Here is a 13,895-nt window from a genome sequence, read left to right as displayed (position 1 = left end):
GACTGGAGCATGACCTCCTCTAGTTAATTACACCTGCAAAGCCTCCGTTTCCATCACATGCACTAGGGGGTAATGACTTAAATTTATCTGGGGCGGGGGCGGGGGGACACAATTCAACCCAGCACAGTGATCAGTCTCCAGTCTTCTACTCCTGTCACGCAAAGTGGGATCTACAGGGCATGTGAATTGCCCCGGGGGTTTTCTTACAAGGCAGATTCTGATTTGTAGATCTGGGATGGGGCCCCAGATTCTGTGTTTCTACCAGATTTACCTTCTACCATTCCCACTTGGGCACCACCCAAACTCAGCCCTCGCTGATCCCAAAATACCCACACCGTGATCTCCCAGACCAGCTCTGTCTGGACTACTGCAATAGTTTCCTGTCCCTGCTTTCTCTGTGTTAAAAAACAAAACAAAATAACAGGGGTGCCTGGTTAGTCCAGTTGGTAAAGCATGCAACTCTTGATCTTGAGGTTATAAGTTCGAGCCCCAAGTTGGGGGTAGGTTACTTAAAAAAAAAAAAAAATCTTTAAAAACAAACCAAATCCAACCAAGTAAGTTTGAAGTTTTACTGGCTTTATTAAATGGTGCGGGAATGTGATGAACATAGTGCTGACTGAGCCTCCTAGGTGCCCCTGAATTTTTCTTTTTAACATCTCCAGTCCACCCTCTACCCTTACTAGAGTAGTATTGTTACCAACAACATGAGCCTACTCCTCAGTGAGCTACAAACAGAAACTGTACCACGTGGTTGCCTCACGAGGTTACTTTATTTGTACAAACAAGGACATTGTGGGGAATGACTCCCCCAAGAAGGAGAAGCGGGACCCTTTTACTAGGCTTTGGCATGCATATTCAGAGGGGACTTGACCATTATAATGAGGCTAAAGCGCTTTCTGAATCATCTGTGCAGGCCTTCATCCTCAAATGTTTCTTTTTCTGTTCCAACAGCTTGTTAGTTTCTCTCTAAAAAGTCTCACAGGCAGAAGCTTCTAGGAGTTTCCTGGTTCAGGAGGTCAGTCCTAAATTCAGAGGGTCAGGCCAGTGACAGTATTTTAAAAGTATAAACAGCTACAACTTTGCTTAAAACCCTCACATCGGGGGCGCCGGGGTGGCTCAGTGGATTAAGCATCTGTCTTCAGCTCAGGTCATAATCCCAGGGTCCTGGGATCAAGTCCCACATTGGGCTCCCCACCCAGCAGGGAGTCTACTACTCCTTCTCCCTCTCCCTCTGCTCCTCCCCCTGCATGTGTGCATGCTTTCTCTCTCTTTCTCTCAGAACTACACACAAACCCTCTCACATCACCTTGTGTTTATAATAAAACCCAAACTTTAAACCTTGACAGGCAGAGACCTGAAGCTCCAGCCTGGCCCTCGCCCCTCACCCCTCATGGCTGAGCTCCAACCACACTGGCTGGTTCTTTCTTTCCAGCTCTAGGGGCAGTGCACCCAGGGTACCCCCACCTGCATGGGAAGCTTCCAGGTCTTCACATGTGGCTCCTCACAGCCTTCAGGTTTCAACTCAAATGCCACCCACTCTGAGGGGCCTCCTTGGTCACCCAGCGTGCCTTTATCCCACGGGGATCTTATGTCTCCCATTGCACCAAGCCCACCCCAAACATTATTTTCCACCTCCACCCCCAATCCTAAGTTCCCTAAGGGCCACGACACGAGGACACAGTAAGGGCTCAAAAAATGAGTGTGTGAAAGAAAGAGAATAAAAAAGAATTAAAGAGTGATTGGCAAAGGGGGATAGGGTGGCTGGGTGATGGACATTGGGGAGGATATGTGTTGTGGTGAGTGTTGCGTGTTGTGTAAGACTGATGAATCACAGACCTGCACCCCTGAACAAATAATAGATTGTAAGTTAATAATAAAATGTTTTCTACAAAAGAATGATTGGCAAAACCTCAAGGGCACGCACGTTGTTTGGGTCTTTATTTTTATTTATTTATTTTTAGAGATTATTTATTTATTTATTTGACAGAGATCACAAGAAGGCAGAGAGGCAGGCAGAGAAAGAGAGAGGGAAGCAGGCTCCCCACCAAGCAGAGAGCCCAATGTGGGGCTTGATCCCAGGATCCTGGGGTGATGACCTGAGCAGAAGGCAGAGGGCTTAACCTACTGAGCCACCCAGGCGCCCCTGGGTCTTTATTTTTAAACCTCTCCTTGAAAGTGGCTGGCCTCAGTGTAGGCATGAGCAAGTTATCATTCGCCAGTTTAAACAGGTGGTGGAGGGCGCCTGGGTGGCTCAGTGGGTTAAGCTGCTGCCTTCGGCTCAGGTCATGATCTCGGGATCCTGGAATCGAGTCCCGCATCGGGCTCTCTGCTCAGCAGGGAGCCTGCTTCTCTCTCTCTCTCTCTCTCTCTGCCTGCCTCTCTGCCTACTTGTGATCTCTCTGTCAAATAAATAAATAAATAAATCTTTTTAAAAAATAATAAAAAAATAAACAGGTGATGGAAATGAGGGCAAGGCCAAGGGGCGCCCAGCCAGCAGGGGGCGCCCGAGCTCTCGCTGGCCCCTCCCGAGCTCCGCCCCGCCCCCGGCGCCCTATGTCCCGCCTCTGCGCGTCACCAAGCATGTCTCCTCCCCCACATCCGCTTTGGTGAGCTGAGCGCTTGGTGCTTCCGGTGGCGCCGCGTGGGGCTCTTTGGCCTGGAAGCCGTCGCCATGGCGGTCTTTGCTGGCCCGGCCAAGCCGTTCCTGTCGCTAAACCCGCAGGAAGAGGCCAAGTTTCAGAAGGAGGTGGCGCAGGCTCGTCGGCGCGCAACCCAGGTTAGCAGCCACCGCGGGTCGGACTGAGAGAGGAGGGGACAGACAGGTCCGCTACCTCCAGCGACTCCCGGGGTGGGCCGCAGACCTCATGAGCTTGAAGGCCAAGATCTCTGAGACCGAGAGGGTTATGCTGATAGGGAGATGGGATTTAGCCGTGTAGGCCTTAGGGTCCTCCTGTGGAAATACGGGGGACGTAATTGGGATAATGCAAGAGGAGGGCCAGCTGTAGGGAATGGACTCTGATCCCGCAAATCCTCCGGTTAGAGATGCCACTGCTCTGCTTTGCACCCGAATTTGGGAGGGTTGTTTGCCTGGTTGGTGATTTTGGGGGTCTTAAAAGACAAACTTTGCAGAGTTCCATTTACTGACTAGGGCCTCTGGCATCAGGTTTTATTCGCCTTGGTTTTTTTTTAAGCAAAAACATGTTTGGGGTAGCCTGGGTGGCTCAGTGGGTTAAGCCTCTGCCTTGGGCTCAGGTCATGATCCCAGGGTCCTGGGATCGAGTCCCGCATCGGGCTCTCTGCTCAGTGGGGAGCCTGCTTCCCTTCCTCTCTCTCTGCCTGCCTCTCTGCCTACTTGTGATCTCTCTCTGTCAAGTAAATAAATAAAATCTTAAAAGAAAAAAAAAAACACATGTTTGGAAAAGTTAAAAGTGCTTGTTATGGAAGTGCATGATGACTGAGGTGCTGACAGGTTGGTGGACACTGAAATTGTCTCGAAATTGTTCGGTTAGGTGGTTGTGACCCGTGGTGATGTGCAGGCAAAGTTGAAGGGTACGTTTATGTGGAGTTTGACCAGAAGATTCGAAATGATGTGTTAAAAGATTTACTTGCCTATCCGTTGGTTCATCATGTAGTTGATTGAGCATTTCCAGGGTTCCGGGTGCTGCAGTACAGGCTAAGACAATCCACCCCTTGACCATTGTCCTCCTGAAAAGGTAGACACCTAATTTTTCAGTTACTATTCTGTAAGTGAAAAAACAGGGAAGGTTTTTGATCTTTTGTCTTGGACTGAGAGAGAGGGTTTTTGCAGGTTGTGTTGCAATGTGATTTTTTTTTTTTTAAATTAACATTCGCATGTACCTGGTCTATATGTCTTCAGCGACAGGAGAAAGAAAAACTGACTCCTGGAGTAATCTACGTGGGCCACTTACCTCCAGCACTCTACGAAACCCAGATCCGGGCATATTTCTCCCAGTTTGGCACTGTTACAAAATTCAGACTGTCCAGAAGTAAACGGGTGAGATTAAATTAGATTGTTTTGCTTCTTACAAGTATATGAGATTTGACAGTTTATAGAGTGATCATATATTGTTTGTCACAGTTCATTTCAGAAAAGGGGGTGGGTAAGATTTCAAACCTGAAACTGAAAAGAGCAAAATCAGTGTTACTGTATATGTTTGTTTTACTATTAAAATTGCCCCAGATCTTCAAATTAAATTGTTAATCCTGGTAAATGAGTCATACTTATTCTGTGGCTACTAAGCCAGGAATAGATGAACTTCTGTTTGAGAAGCCATTACGAACATCTTGTATTAGCCTCTGGCACATGCATCTCTATAATACCAAAGGTTTGTATAGTGCGTAGTTAAGAACAAGGCTATTGAAGCCAGACCATGTAGCTTTGAGCCCTGGCTGTACAGGTAACTAGTTATGTGACCTTAGACAAACTATGTAATTTCTCTATGTTTCAGTTTTCTAGTCTGTAAAATACGAATAAAATACTATCCACCTCGTAGGAGAACATAATCAAAGATTAAACAAGGTAAAAAACGCAGAGTTCTTAGAACAATACCTGATAACAGTAAACCCTTTATAAACGTTACTATTATACTGAACCTACCTCCTAATGAAGAAAACATTTGTATGGTTGGTTTCCGAAGTAGAAGAATGGCCACTTTATTTTCTTCCCTGCATGCATCCAGTTTTGGTTGTGACCATAGACCTCTCACTGTTGGAATCTGTTTTTTCTTGATTCAGTTTTCCCACATTTTATCAAAGTTGAATTTTATATTTGATTTGGTATGTGAGGAGATAGGGTATGCATCCATCATACGCTAGTTATCATAAAATCACAGATATTAATGTTGTCAAAGCAACATGTTAGCATTAAAGAAAATTTTAGATTTAAAATGCCCTAGTATCTCTTCCATCCTAACCAAAATAACATTTTGTCTGTATTCCTTCCCTTATTTTTCCATTTCCCTATTTATAATGGTTGCGTATTATGTGGGTGAGGTATTTTAAACATCCTAAAGTCTGATAGAGCATTTAGTGTTTGTTTGGTAATCTGCCATTCACTTTTATCACATATCAACTTGATCTCACACTTGTTTCAGATATTTGTTCTTTAAGAAATAAATTATAGGTAGACTTGAGGTCCCTTTTTTACCCTTCCCAATCCTCTTCATTTTCTGCCCATGTCCAGGGACTTAGTATTCGTGAATCCAGTGCTCTTCATTACTCTGTGCTTTTAAATTTTTACGATGTGTTCGTGTATGAATGAATATATGTTATGTATTTAAATCAACATTTTATCATTCTTTAACTGAATTTTTTCATTAACAATCTATTTAGAATTTTATCCATGGAACATTTATTGTCGTTGCTGTGTTCCTTTGCTTGATTTATTAAAGCTTATCCATCTTCTTATTGATTATTAGGGTTTTAGTTTTGTTTGGGGGGGAGTTGTTTGTTTACAATTTTTCTGTGTTATCGGTGAATCTACTAGGAACATTCTTTGTGCGGGTATAGGCATACTCTTCTGGAATAGTAAATTCTGGGGGTGCCTGGATGGCTCAGTTGGTTAAGCATCTGCCTTTGGCTCAGGTCATGATCCCAGGGTCATGGGATCAAGCCCCATGCCTGGCTCCTTGCTCAGCAGGAAGCCTGCTTTTCCCTTTCCCCTGTGCTCCTGCTATGTCTCTCTCAAATGAAGTCTTTTTAAAAAATAAATGAATAAAATTCTCTGGACTTTGGACCCACTATAAGAAATAAGTTTTATGACACAAGCCTGCACACACATACATGTATGTAAAGATAATTGAAATAACTCATAAGGCAGTACCTAACCTTTCTATTTAGATTTTTTTAATGCTTTTCTGACCCACTGAATTGATTTTGTTGCCTTCTTAAAGGTCACATTCAGAGTTTGAAAACTACTGCTTTACAGAATATCCTCATCCTCAGAGTCACTGAGTATAGAAGGCTCATGGTTTCTGTATCTGCCTTACTCTGTGACACTTGTAACATTATGTGTGTGTTGGCCATTAGAACTCCCATCTTCTATGAATTGCCTGTTCACATGTTTTCCCTTTCTTATTGTTGTCTTTCTGAAAACTTTTTTTCTGCATTTTCTGGGACGTTATTTTGTAAATGTTTTCCCAGATTACAATATAGCCATTGTTTTCCTCAGTTTTATATTTGGAAAATGTTTCAAGGCTACAGGCAGGTAGAAAGAACATTACGAACATCTCTGCGTCTCGCCTGGATTCACGTGTTACTAACATCCTGACACATTATCTTCATCTCTTTACTTGTCCTCTAAACACTTCATTGTTTTGCTGAGCCTTTTGAAGAAAGTGATAGTCATAATACTTTAAATACTTCATCATAAATTTAAGAATAGAACCTTGTCTACGTAACAACAGTATAGTAGTTTATAATGTACTGTCCCTCTGCATACATCCTCAGTAGTCCCAAAATGTCTTTAGTTATTCTCTACCCATTCTGGAATCCAATCGAGGTTTCATGCATTGTATTTGGTTTTAGCTTTTCAGCCTATCTGTAACAATCTTCTTGCCCATTTTTGCTTAATTGTTTTGCTTTTCTTGACTTTGGCTTTTTTGAAGAGTTCAGGTCAGTTGTCTTATAGAAAGCTTGCTGCTTAAGGAGATGCACTAAAATTTACCACATCCAGCATTGCTGTTGCGTAATAAAGGTGCCATTTCCCCCTCTCACCCCAGTTTTGACGGTTAGCTCAGTACTTTCAGCATTCTGGGATTACTAGGTAAAATAGGTAAACGTGTTTGGAATTTTTTTTTTTTTTTTTTTTTTTTTAATCTCTATACCCAACATGGGGCTTAAATTTAACAAGCTCTGAGATTAAGAGTCACATGCTCTATCAGCTGAGCCAGCCAGGTGCTCCTGGCTTTTGGTTTTGGTTTTGGTTTTTTGTTTGTTTAGTCACTTGACTGTATTTTTAAATCCCTTCTCAGAAGGTTTATATCAGTTAATTATGTGGCACAGTAAGTTTAGTATCATAATGTGTCTCTTCTACTCCACCATCTTTCCCCTCCCTATTAAGAGAGAGGAGTATAAAGAATTTTCGGGCATACAAATTTTTACCAAAATCTTGTTGTAGATAATTAAACAGTGGGCGTGTCCACGTTGCTAGTTAGTGGCACTGTTGGTGCTAGAAATGAGCCTTCTGATCATTGGATGTTTTCTGTTTCCATAATTTTTATTACCAGTTTTGATCCATTTCCAAAGATATGCTTAAATGTAAAATTGTGAAAGTTTCCCATTATTACTAATAATTAGAACCACAGGGTGGAAATATTTGTTTTTCCAACCCTCCTAGGTTTTCTGGCTGGGACCCTGTAAACTTAATGTCCTGCTTTTAGGCAAATAGAGGAGGGCAAAGGACTTTTTGTTGTTTACTACTTCCAGTTGCTTTCAGCTTAAAGTAATCCTTATGCCAACATGGAATATTTGGGGATGGCATATTCTGCCACCCTACAGGAACATTTGTGCTCTTGACAGACTTTTTGTAGAGCATTTATGAATTATTTCTTCATAGCAACCCTATGAGAGTGATTATTTTTTCCCCATTTAATAGAATGAAAAACTGAGGTTTATTGTTACTTACCTAATTGTCACAGCTGCACTCCAAACTTGGGCATTTGGATGCTAGAATCCATACTCTTATTACTAAGGTGATGAGGGCAGGAGTGCTGAGGGCAGGAATCGAGGACATGTATTTCAGAAGATGTTGACAGCGTCCCTTTGCCATCCGTTATGAAGATGATCAGTCATTAGTAAACATGAAAATGAACACGTTATTTTATTGATTAGCTTGGCAACACTGAGGACTTAGTTTCTTTCCAGTTCTTATATACAAAGTGAGAATTAGATGACCTGGATTGTTTGCAAAACATCACACTATCTGCTAGGCATTGTGAATACATGAATAAAATGACTATCAGTGAAATTGGTAATGAGTAAAGGACTGTGGGCCTTACCAGATGTGATAAATTACCTTACCAGATGTGGGCCTTACCTTCATGTGGTAAATTCCAGCTGCATTGGTAATGTATTTATCATGTAATCAAAATTCTAGGAATACCTCAAAATCAAGGCATGTCCTGCCTATTTTGGATCTTTTCTTTCTAATATATTTCATTTTCACATAATCTTTACACCCAGTGTGAGCTCAAACTCAGAATCCCAAGATCAAGAGTTGCATGCTGTACTGACTGAGCCAGCCAGGCGCCCCAGATCTTATCTTTTCCCATAACAGCCCCTGCACGGTGCATTGAAGTTAGAATAATGTTACTCAGTAATGGGCCTAATGTACATTATTTAAATTAACGACATTTTAGGACTTTCCAGACCCATTAGAGTTTAATCATTCTACTTTTTGTGGTGCGTTTTCCATTGCAGACTGGAAATAGTAAAGGCTATGCCTTTGTGGAGTTTGCATCTGAAGATGTTGCCAAGATAGTTGCTGACACGATGAACAACTACCTTTTTGGTGAAAGACTCTTAAAATGTAAGTGCTTTTCTCTTACCTGTGGGATTGTGTGGTTGCCTCCTGCTGGTGCATGGCTCTGCTGAGAAGGACAGATTGCTTAGCTCCTTGGATGTCCCACTTCGTCTCTGGGATGATTCTCCTAAGTATTTAAGTGCAAGGATATGAGCGCATTTTCTAGAATTGTAAAACCTTCCAGAGTGAGAGCCATTTTAACGCTAAGATGGAATTGGGACAAGTTACTACATTGGCAACTGACCTATCTCTAATGGGATATGGAAGGCTTCCCTGAGGAGGTATCATTTCGGTTGAAACCTGAAGATTAGATAGGAGTGAGCCAGGGGAAGGGAATTATCATCTCTGGCTTAATGGGACAGCTAAAAAACCAGAGGTGACTAACCGTACTTAGTTGCCTGTGAAGGAATGTGAGGAGAATAGGAGATAGAGGAGGTCAGGTTACTGAAGGCCTTAAAAATCTGGGAGTTGACAGGGACACCTCGGTGGCTCAGTCATTGAATGTCTGCCTGAGATCGAGCCCCACATCTGTCTCTCTGCTCAGCAGGATGTCTCCTTCTCCCTCTCCCACTCCCCCTGCTTGTGTTCCCTCTCTCACTGTCTTTCTCTTTCAAATAAATAAAGTCTTTAAAAAATCTGGGAGATGAGAATATATCCTGAGGGCAGTGGAAAGTCACCAATAGATTCTAGATAGGATAACATCAAAGGCAAGAAATCACATTTGAGAGTCCATCTAAACAACATTGGCTGCAGCTCTTTCACAGGAGAAACTATGAGGAGTAGAGGGGAGACAACACCAGCTTAGTTTATCCTACAGAAAGTGGAGCTGCCCACTTTGCATTCCCAGAGCTTCCCTGTCTATAGCTCGGTGCCTCTGGAGGCAGAGTTAACTTTTGGCTTCTCTGTGCTGATGGTGGAGTGTGTGACCATACCAGGTGTCCAAACCACAGACATCTGTTCACGTAGCTGATGAGCTGCCCACATAGCATCTCTCTCTCTCTCTCTCTCTCTCTCTGTTCCTGTTGGCCTGACAGAATCCTAGTGGCCTCATGAGGTCATGGGTTCATTTCACACATAGAAAGCGTGGCTCTTGCCAGGAGGAAATGAGCCAAATAGGTGGCCTAAGATGTGTCAGGGGACCACATTGGTAGGATCAGTGCTATGCTATATCTGACTTGGAAAGATCACAAAAAAGGTTCTGAACCCTGGTATGAGTTCAGATGGAAGATTAGCCTCATTGTCTTTTTTTTTTCCCTGAATGGAAGTAGTGTATTTTGGAGGTGAGCCCAGGAGAATACAGGTAGGGAGTAGAGAAGTAAGAGGAGCAGGAAGTTGTTGAGGGTGTGTTAGCGAGCACATTACCTCTCAGGTAGCTGGGCTCCATCCTGCCGGGTAACACAGGGAGACAGAATAATTCTATCTGACAGGCAACGGAACTAGGGTTTTTATCTATCGACTCCCCATCCGCCATTGGTTGAGGGTTGATGCAAGTGTTCTGGCCTGCCTTGCACATGGTCGCAGTATTCTTTCATAGCCTGAAAAGGGCCCTTAAGTAGAGAGCTAGAGATAACCAGTAAGCTAGCTGAGTCCTAGAGAGGTATGCAGAGATGAGGTGGAAAGTGATTCCTTGTGGTACAGCAGGTCACACAGCCTGAGATCCTGCTAGCTAGCTTCTCAGTGTCTTGACACCAACAAGACATTCCTTTATACAACTCCTCTTGTGCATTTACATGTTTCTAGCTCCTGGAACAGTTCTTGGCATTTTTTAAGTAGATACTTAATAATAATTGTTGGCTGAATGCCTTTCTTTTAGGTCCCTAATTTATTGTTTCAGTCTTCTCCATGTAAACGAGAGACATCATCTTGATGATTTGATACTGGTGAAAACTTCAAAATCTTCTCTTTGCCACTTGGTTGAAAACTTCTTTCTTTCTTTTAAATGTAGGTCATTTTATACCACCTGAAAAAGTACACGAAGAACTTTTTAGAGAGTGGCATGTTCCATTTAAAAAGCCATCATATCCAGCAGTGAAACGGTATAATCAGAATCGGACCCTTCTTCAAAAGCTACAGATGGAGGAGCGATTTAAAAAGAAGGAAAAATTACTCAGGAAGAAATTAGCTAAAAAAGGAATTGATTATGATTTTCCTTCACTGGTAAATACTGCTTCCCAAAATGTTTTTTGTGTTTTTTTTCTTGGGGTGGGCTTTGTACCTCATTAGCTATAAAACATATTTACGGTTTTATACATAATAAAGTGTCTAGCCCAGTATTCATCATGTGCTAGGCCTTGCCTAAATTTTTGAAACACTGCATTGTAGGTTCTTTTTTCCCCCACTAAAGATTTTACTTACTTATTTTAGAGAGAGTGCACACAAGTTGCGGGGTGGAGGGGGTGAGAAGCAGATGCCCTGCTGAGTAGGGAGCTCAGTTTCAGGACCCCAAGATCGTGACCTGAGCTGAAGGCAAATGCTTATTAACCAGCTGCGTTCCCATTATGCACCTGCACTGTAGGCCCTTTCTAAAAGTTAGAGCAGATCCTATGATCTCCATTATACAGAAGAGGAAGCTCTTGAAAGGAATTAGCTTAGAGTGCCTGGGTGGCTCAGTTGGTTATCCACCAACAACCCATGGGAACCATTTGGGAGCTGGGATGATAAAGCTGGAAAACAGGCATTCGAGAAAGCTTCTCAGTAGCCCATTTGCTGCTTTGTGTGAAAGCCCTGCTTCATGATCTAATCCTGAACTTGCCCAGATTGGGGCCTGCCTTTTCACATTCTTCTGGTACACATTTCTGATTCAGCTTTCTGTGTGGCCAGCTCCAGGTTTTGGACCCACTTCAACCTCTGCAGCCTGTGCCCATTCCTTAGTTAGGCCCCCCTTCCAGTTTTGCCCTTAAGATCATGCGTTCTGCTTTTTAAATTGAAATGCTATGTCATTTGAGGATAATTTACTGATAATATATGTGAGGCTCTAATGGTAAGTTAAAAATGTAAATTTTTTTTTGTTCATTTGTTCAAAACTTTTTTTATGTTCTTTTAAGATTTTACATAAAAAGGAGAAAAGAAATGCTTCAAACACTGGTCTTCAGAAATCTACAAATAGCCAGGTAAAATTTTGTTTATTTGTCGTATTACATGCCAGATATTAGGAAAAGACAAATGGGGAAATATATTCAGGACTACTATTGCTGATAAACATGCAGGTTGATGAAGTCCCTTAAAATTTATTTAAGGTCTTATCAAAGAAGAAGAAGAAGAAAAAGGTTTCAAAGGTTTCACATACTCCTACCACTCCTGAGAAGACTGTGGATAGCCAGGTAAAATTGTTCTCAGTATTCTGGAAATGAGATGTTCTAAAAGTGATTTGAAAGAGGAAAAGCAGGGGCACCTAGCTGGCTTGGTCAGTGGATTTTGCAACTCTTAATCTCACGACTGTGAGTATACCACATAGGGTGTAGAGATTACTTTTAAAATAAATGATTTTTTTAAAAAAAGATTTATTTGAGAGAATACAAGTTGTGGTAGGGGCAGAGCGAGAGGGAAAGCAAACACACACACACACACACACACACACACACACACACACACACCACACACACACGCACACACACACACACACACACACCCCACACACAAACAACCATGTTGGACTCAGTCGAGAACCCTGGGGCAAAGGCAGACGCGTAACTGACTAAGCCACCCAGGCGACCCAGTAGATACTTTTTTTTTTTTTTTAAGATTTTATTTATTTTTTTGACAGACAGAGATCACAAGTAGGCAGAGAGAGAGAGGAAGGGAGGCAGGCTCCCCGCTGAGCAGAGAGCCCGATGCGGGGCTCAATCCCAGGATCCTGAGACCATGACCTGAGCCGAAGGCAGAGGCTTAACCACTGAGCCACCCAGGCGCCCCGACCCAGTAGATACTTTTTTTTAAAAAAAAAAAAAAAAAAAAGGAGAACCAGTTTGTGCTCCTGGCACTTTAGTAAAATTGCAGATTTTACCTTGTGATTGCTTTGGTAAATAATTGGTGATTTAGCAGATATAGTGAAGTTAGCAAACACTATCGTGAGTTTACTGCATTGTTTGCCTTTCAGCAAAGTGACTGAGTCAGTAGGGAGAACTGAGGCTGCTATCTATAAATGTAGCAAGTCTAGTTTTCTATCTAATAGCCTATAATGGAGTATATTGTGTGCAGCTGTATCACCAAAAGGGGTAAACAAGCCTAAAATAACAGGGCAGTTGGGGTGGGGGTAAACTCATTCCTAATACCTTTCTATATTCCTGTATTACAACCTTTTACTTGTTGAATCCAGGGCCCCACGCCAGTTTGTACGCCAACATTTTTGGAGAAACGAAAATCTGAAGTGGCTAAGATGAACGTTGATGATAAAGATAATGAAATAGTTTTCAAACAGCCCATACGCAGTGTAAAAGAAGAAACACAAGAGACTCAGACACCTACACGTTCAAGAAAAAAAAGACGAAGGAAAAGCAGTCAGTGATTCTGAATGTATTCTATTTCTTCTGAAAAATGTGGTTTTAGTGTGAGGGCTAATTCTGTGTATTTAACTAGATGCAGTGGAGTGCAACCATTGACAAGATTCTTAAGAGGGAAAACTGTCAGTTCAAGGCCGTACGGAAAGCAGTCAGTAGCTGCTTACCTGCCCTTGCTGAGATGCGCGGGTGTCTAGCTTGCCAGAGCTGGGCTCGTGCTGCCTCTTTGTCTAGTTTTCTTTGCAGATTTCATAGCTGTCTTTAATTACTCTGCCTGGATAGAAAAGTCACCATTTACTGCAGCTTTCCTTGTTACCATCAAATAAAAAAAATAAAATCTTGACCATCTACATGGTTCTCTGTTGGGCGTGCACGTTTAACCCATAAGGGCATTTCAACGTGTGCTTCAAATTGAAAGTTAAATTACATGGAGAGAGAAGTACATGTGTGTGATTATTTTTACCATGTTAAGTTAGTTTTTGATGGGTTAGCAAGATTTAATAACCCATCATTTTGTCTGTATCATGGATGTGGGATTGTATTTCAACAATCAGTGATCAGCAAATAAACTTTCTACAATTCATTTGTATGCAGATGGGGCTTCGATTTTTTTTTTTTTTAATTTCTAGTGTGATTAACATACAGTGTTACGTTAGTTTCAAGTGTACAATACAGCGATTCAGCACTTCATACATCACCCAGTGCTTCTCACGGCAAGTGCCCTCTTTAATCCCCATCACCTGGTATTCTTCCCATCTGCTCACCTCCTTCCCTCTGGTAACCTCTGGTTTGTTCTCTATTGTTGAGAGTCTCTTTCGTGGTTTGCCTCTTTTTTTTCCTCTCTCTTTGCTTATTTG

The 13,895-nt window shown here is 42.2% G+C and overlaps 1 protein-coding gene across 1 annotated transcript; it reads left to right on the top strand.

Moving 5' to 3' along the window:
* Nucleotides 1–2,593: 2,593 nt before the first annotated feature.
* Nucleotides 2,594–13,631, top strand: NIFK (nucleolar protein interacting with the FHA domain of MKI67). The gene is made up of 7 exons (XM_032353922.1): nt 2,594–2,776; nt 3,878–4,015; nt 8,440–8,548; nt 10,488–10,699; nt 11,587–11,652; nt 11,779–11,862; nt 12,858–13,631. Exons 1-7 carry the CDS (start codon nt 2,672–2,674, stop codon nt 13,044–13,046), a joined length of 903 nt encoding a protein of 300 aa, XP_032209813.1. The 5' UTR covers nt 2,594–2,671; the 3' UTR covers nt 13,047–13,631.
* Nucleotides 13,632–13,895: the final 264 nt, after the last annotated feature.

This window comes from Mustela erminea, chromosome 8 (assembly GCF_009829155.1).
Source record: "Mustela erminea isolate mMusErm1 chromosome 8, mMusErm1.Pri, whole genome shotgun sequence".
NCBI lineage: Eukaryota > Metazoa > Chordata > Mammalia > Carnivora > Mustelidae > Mustela > Mustela erminea.
Note: the sequence above shows the minus strand (reverse complement) of the source record. Positions and strands in the feature narration are given on the sequence as shown.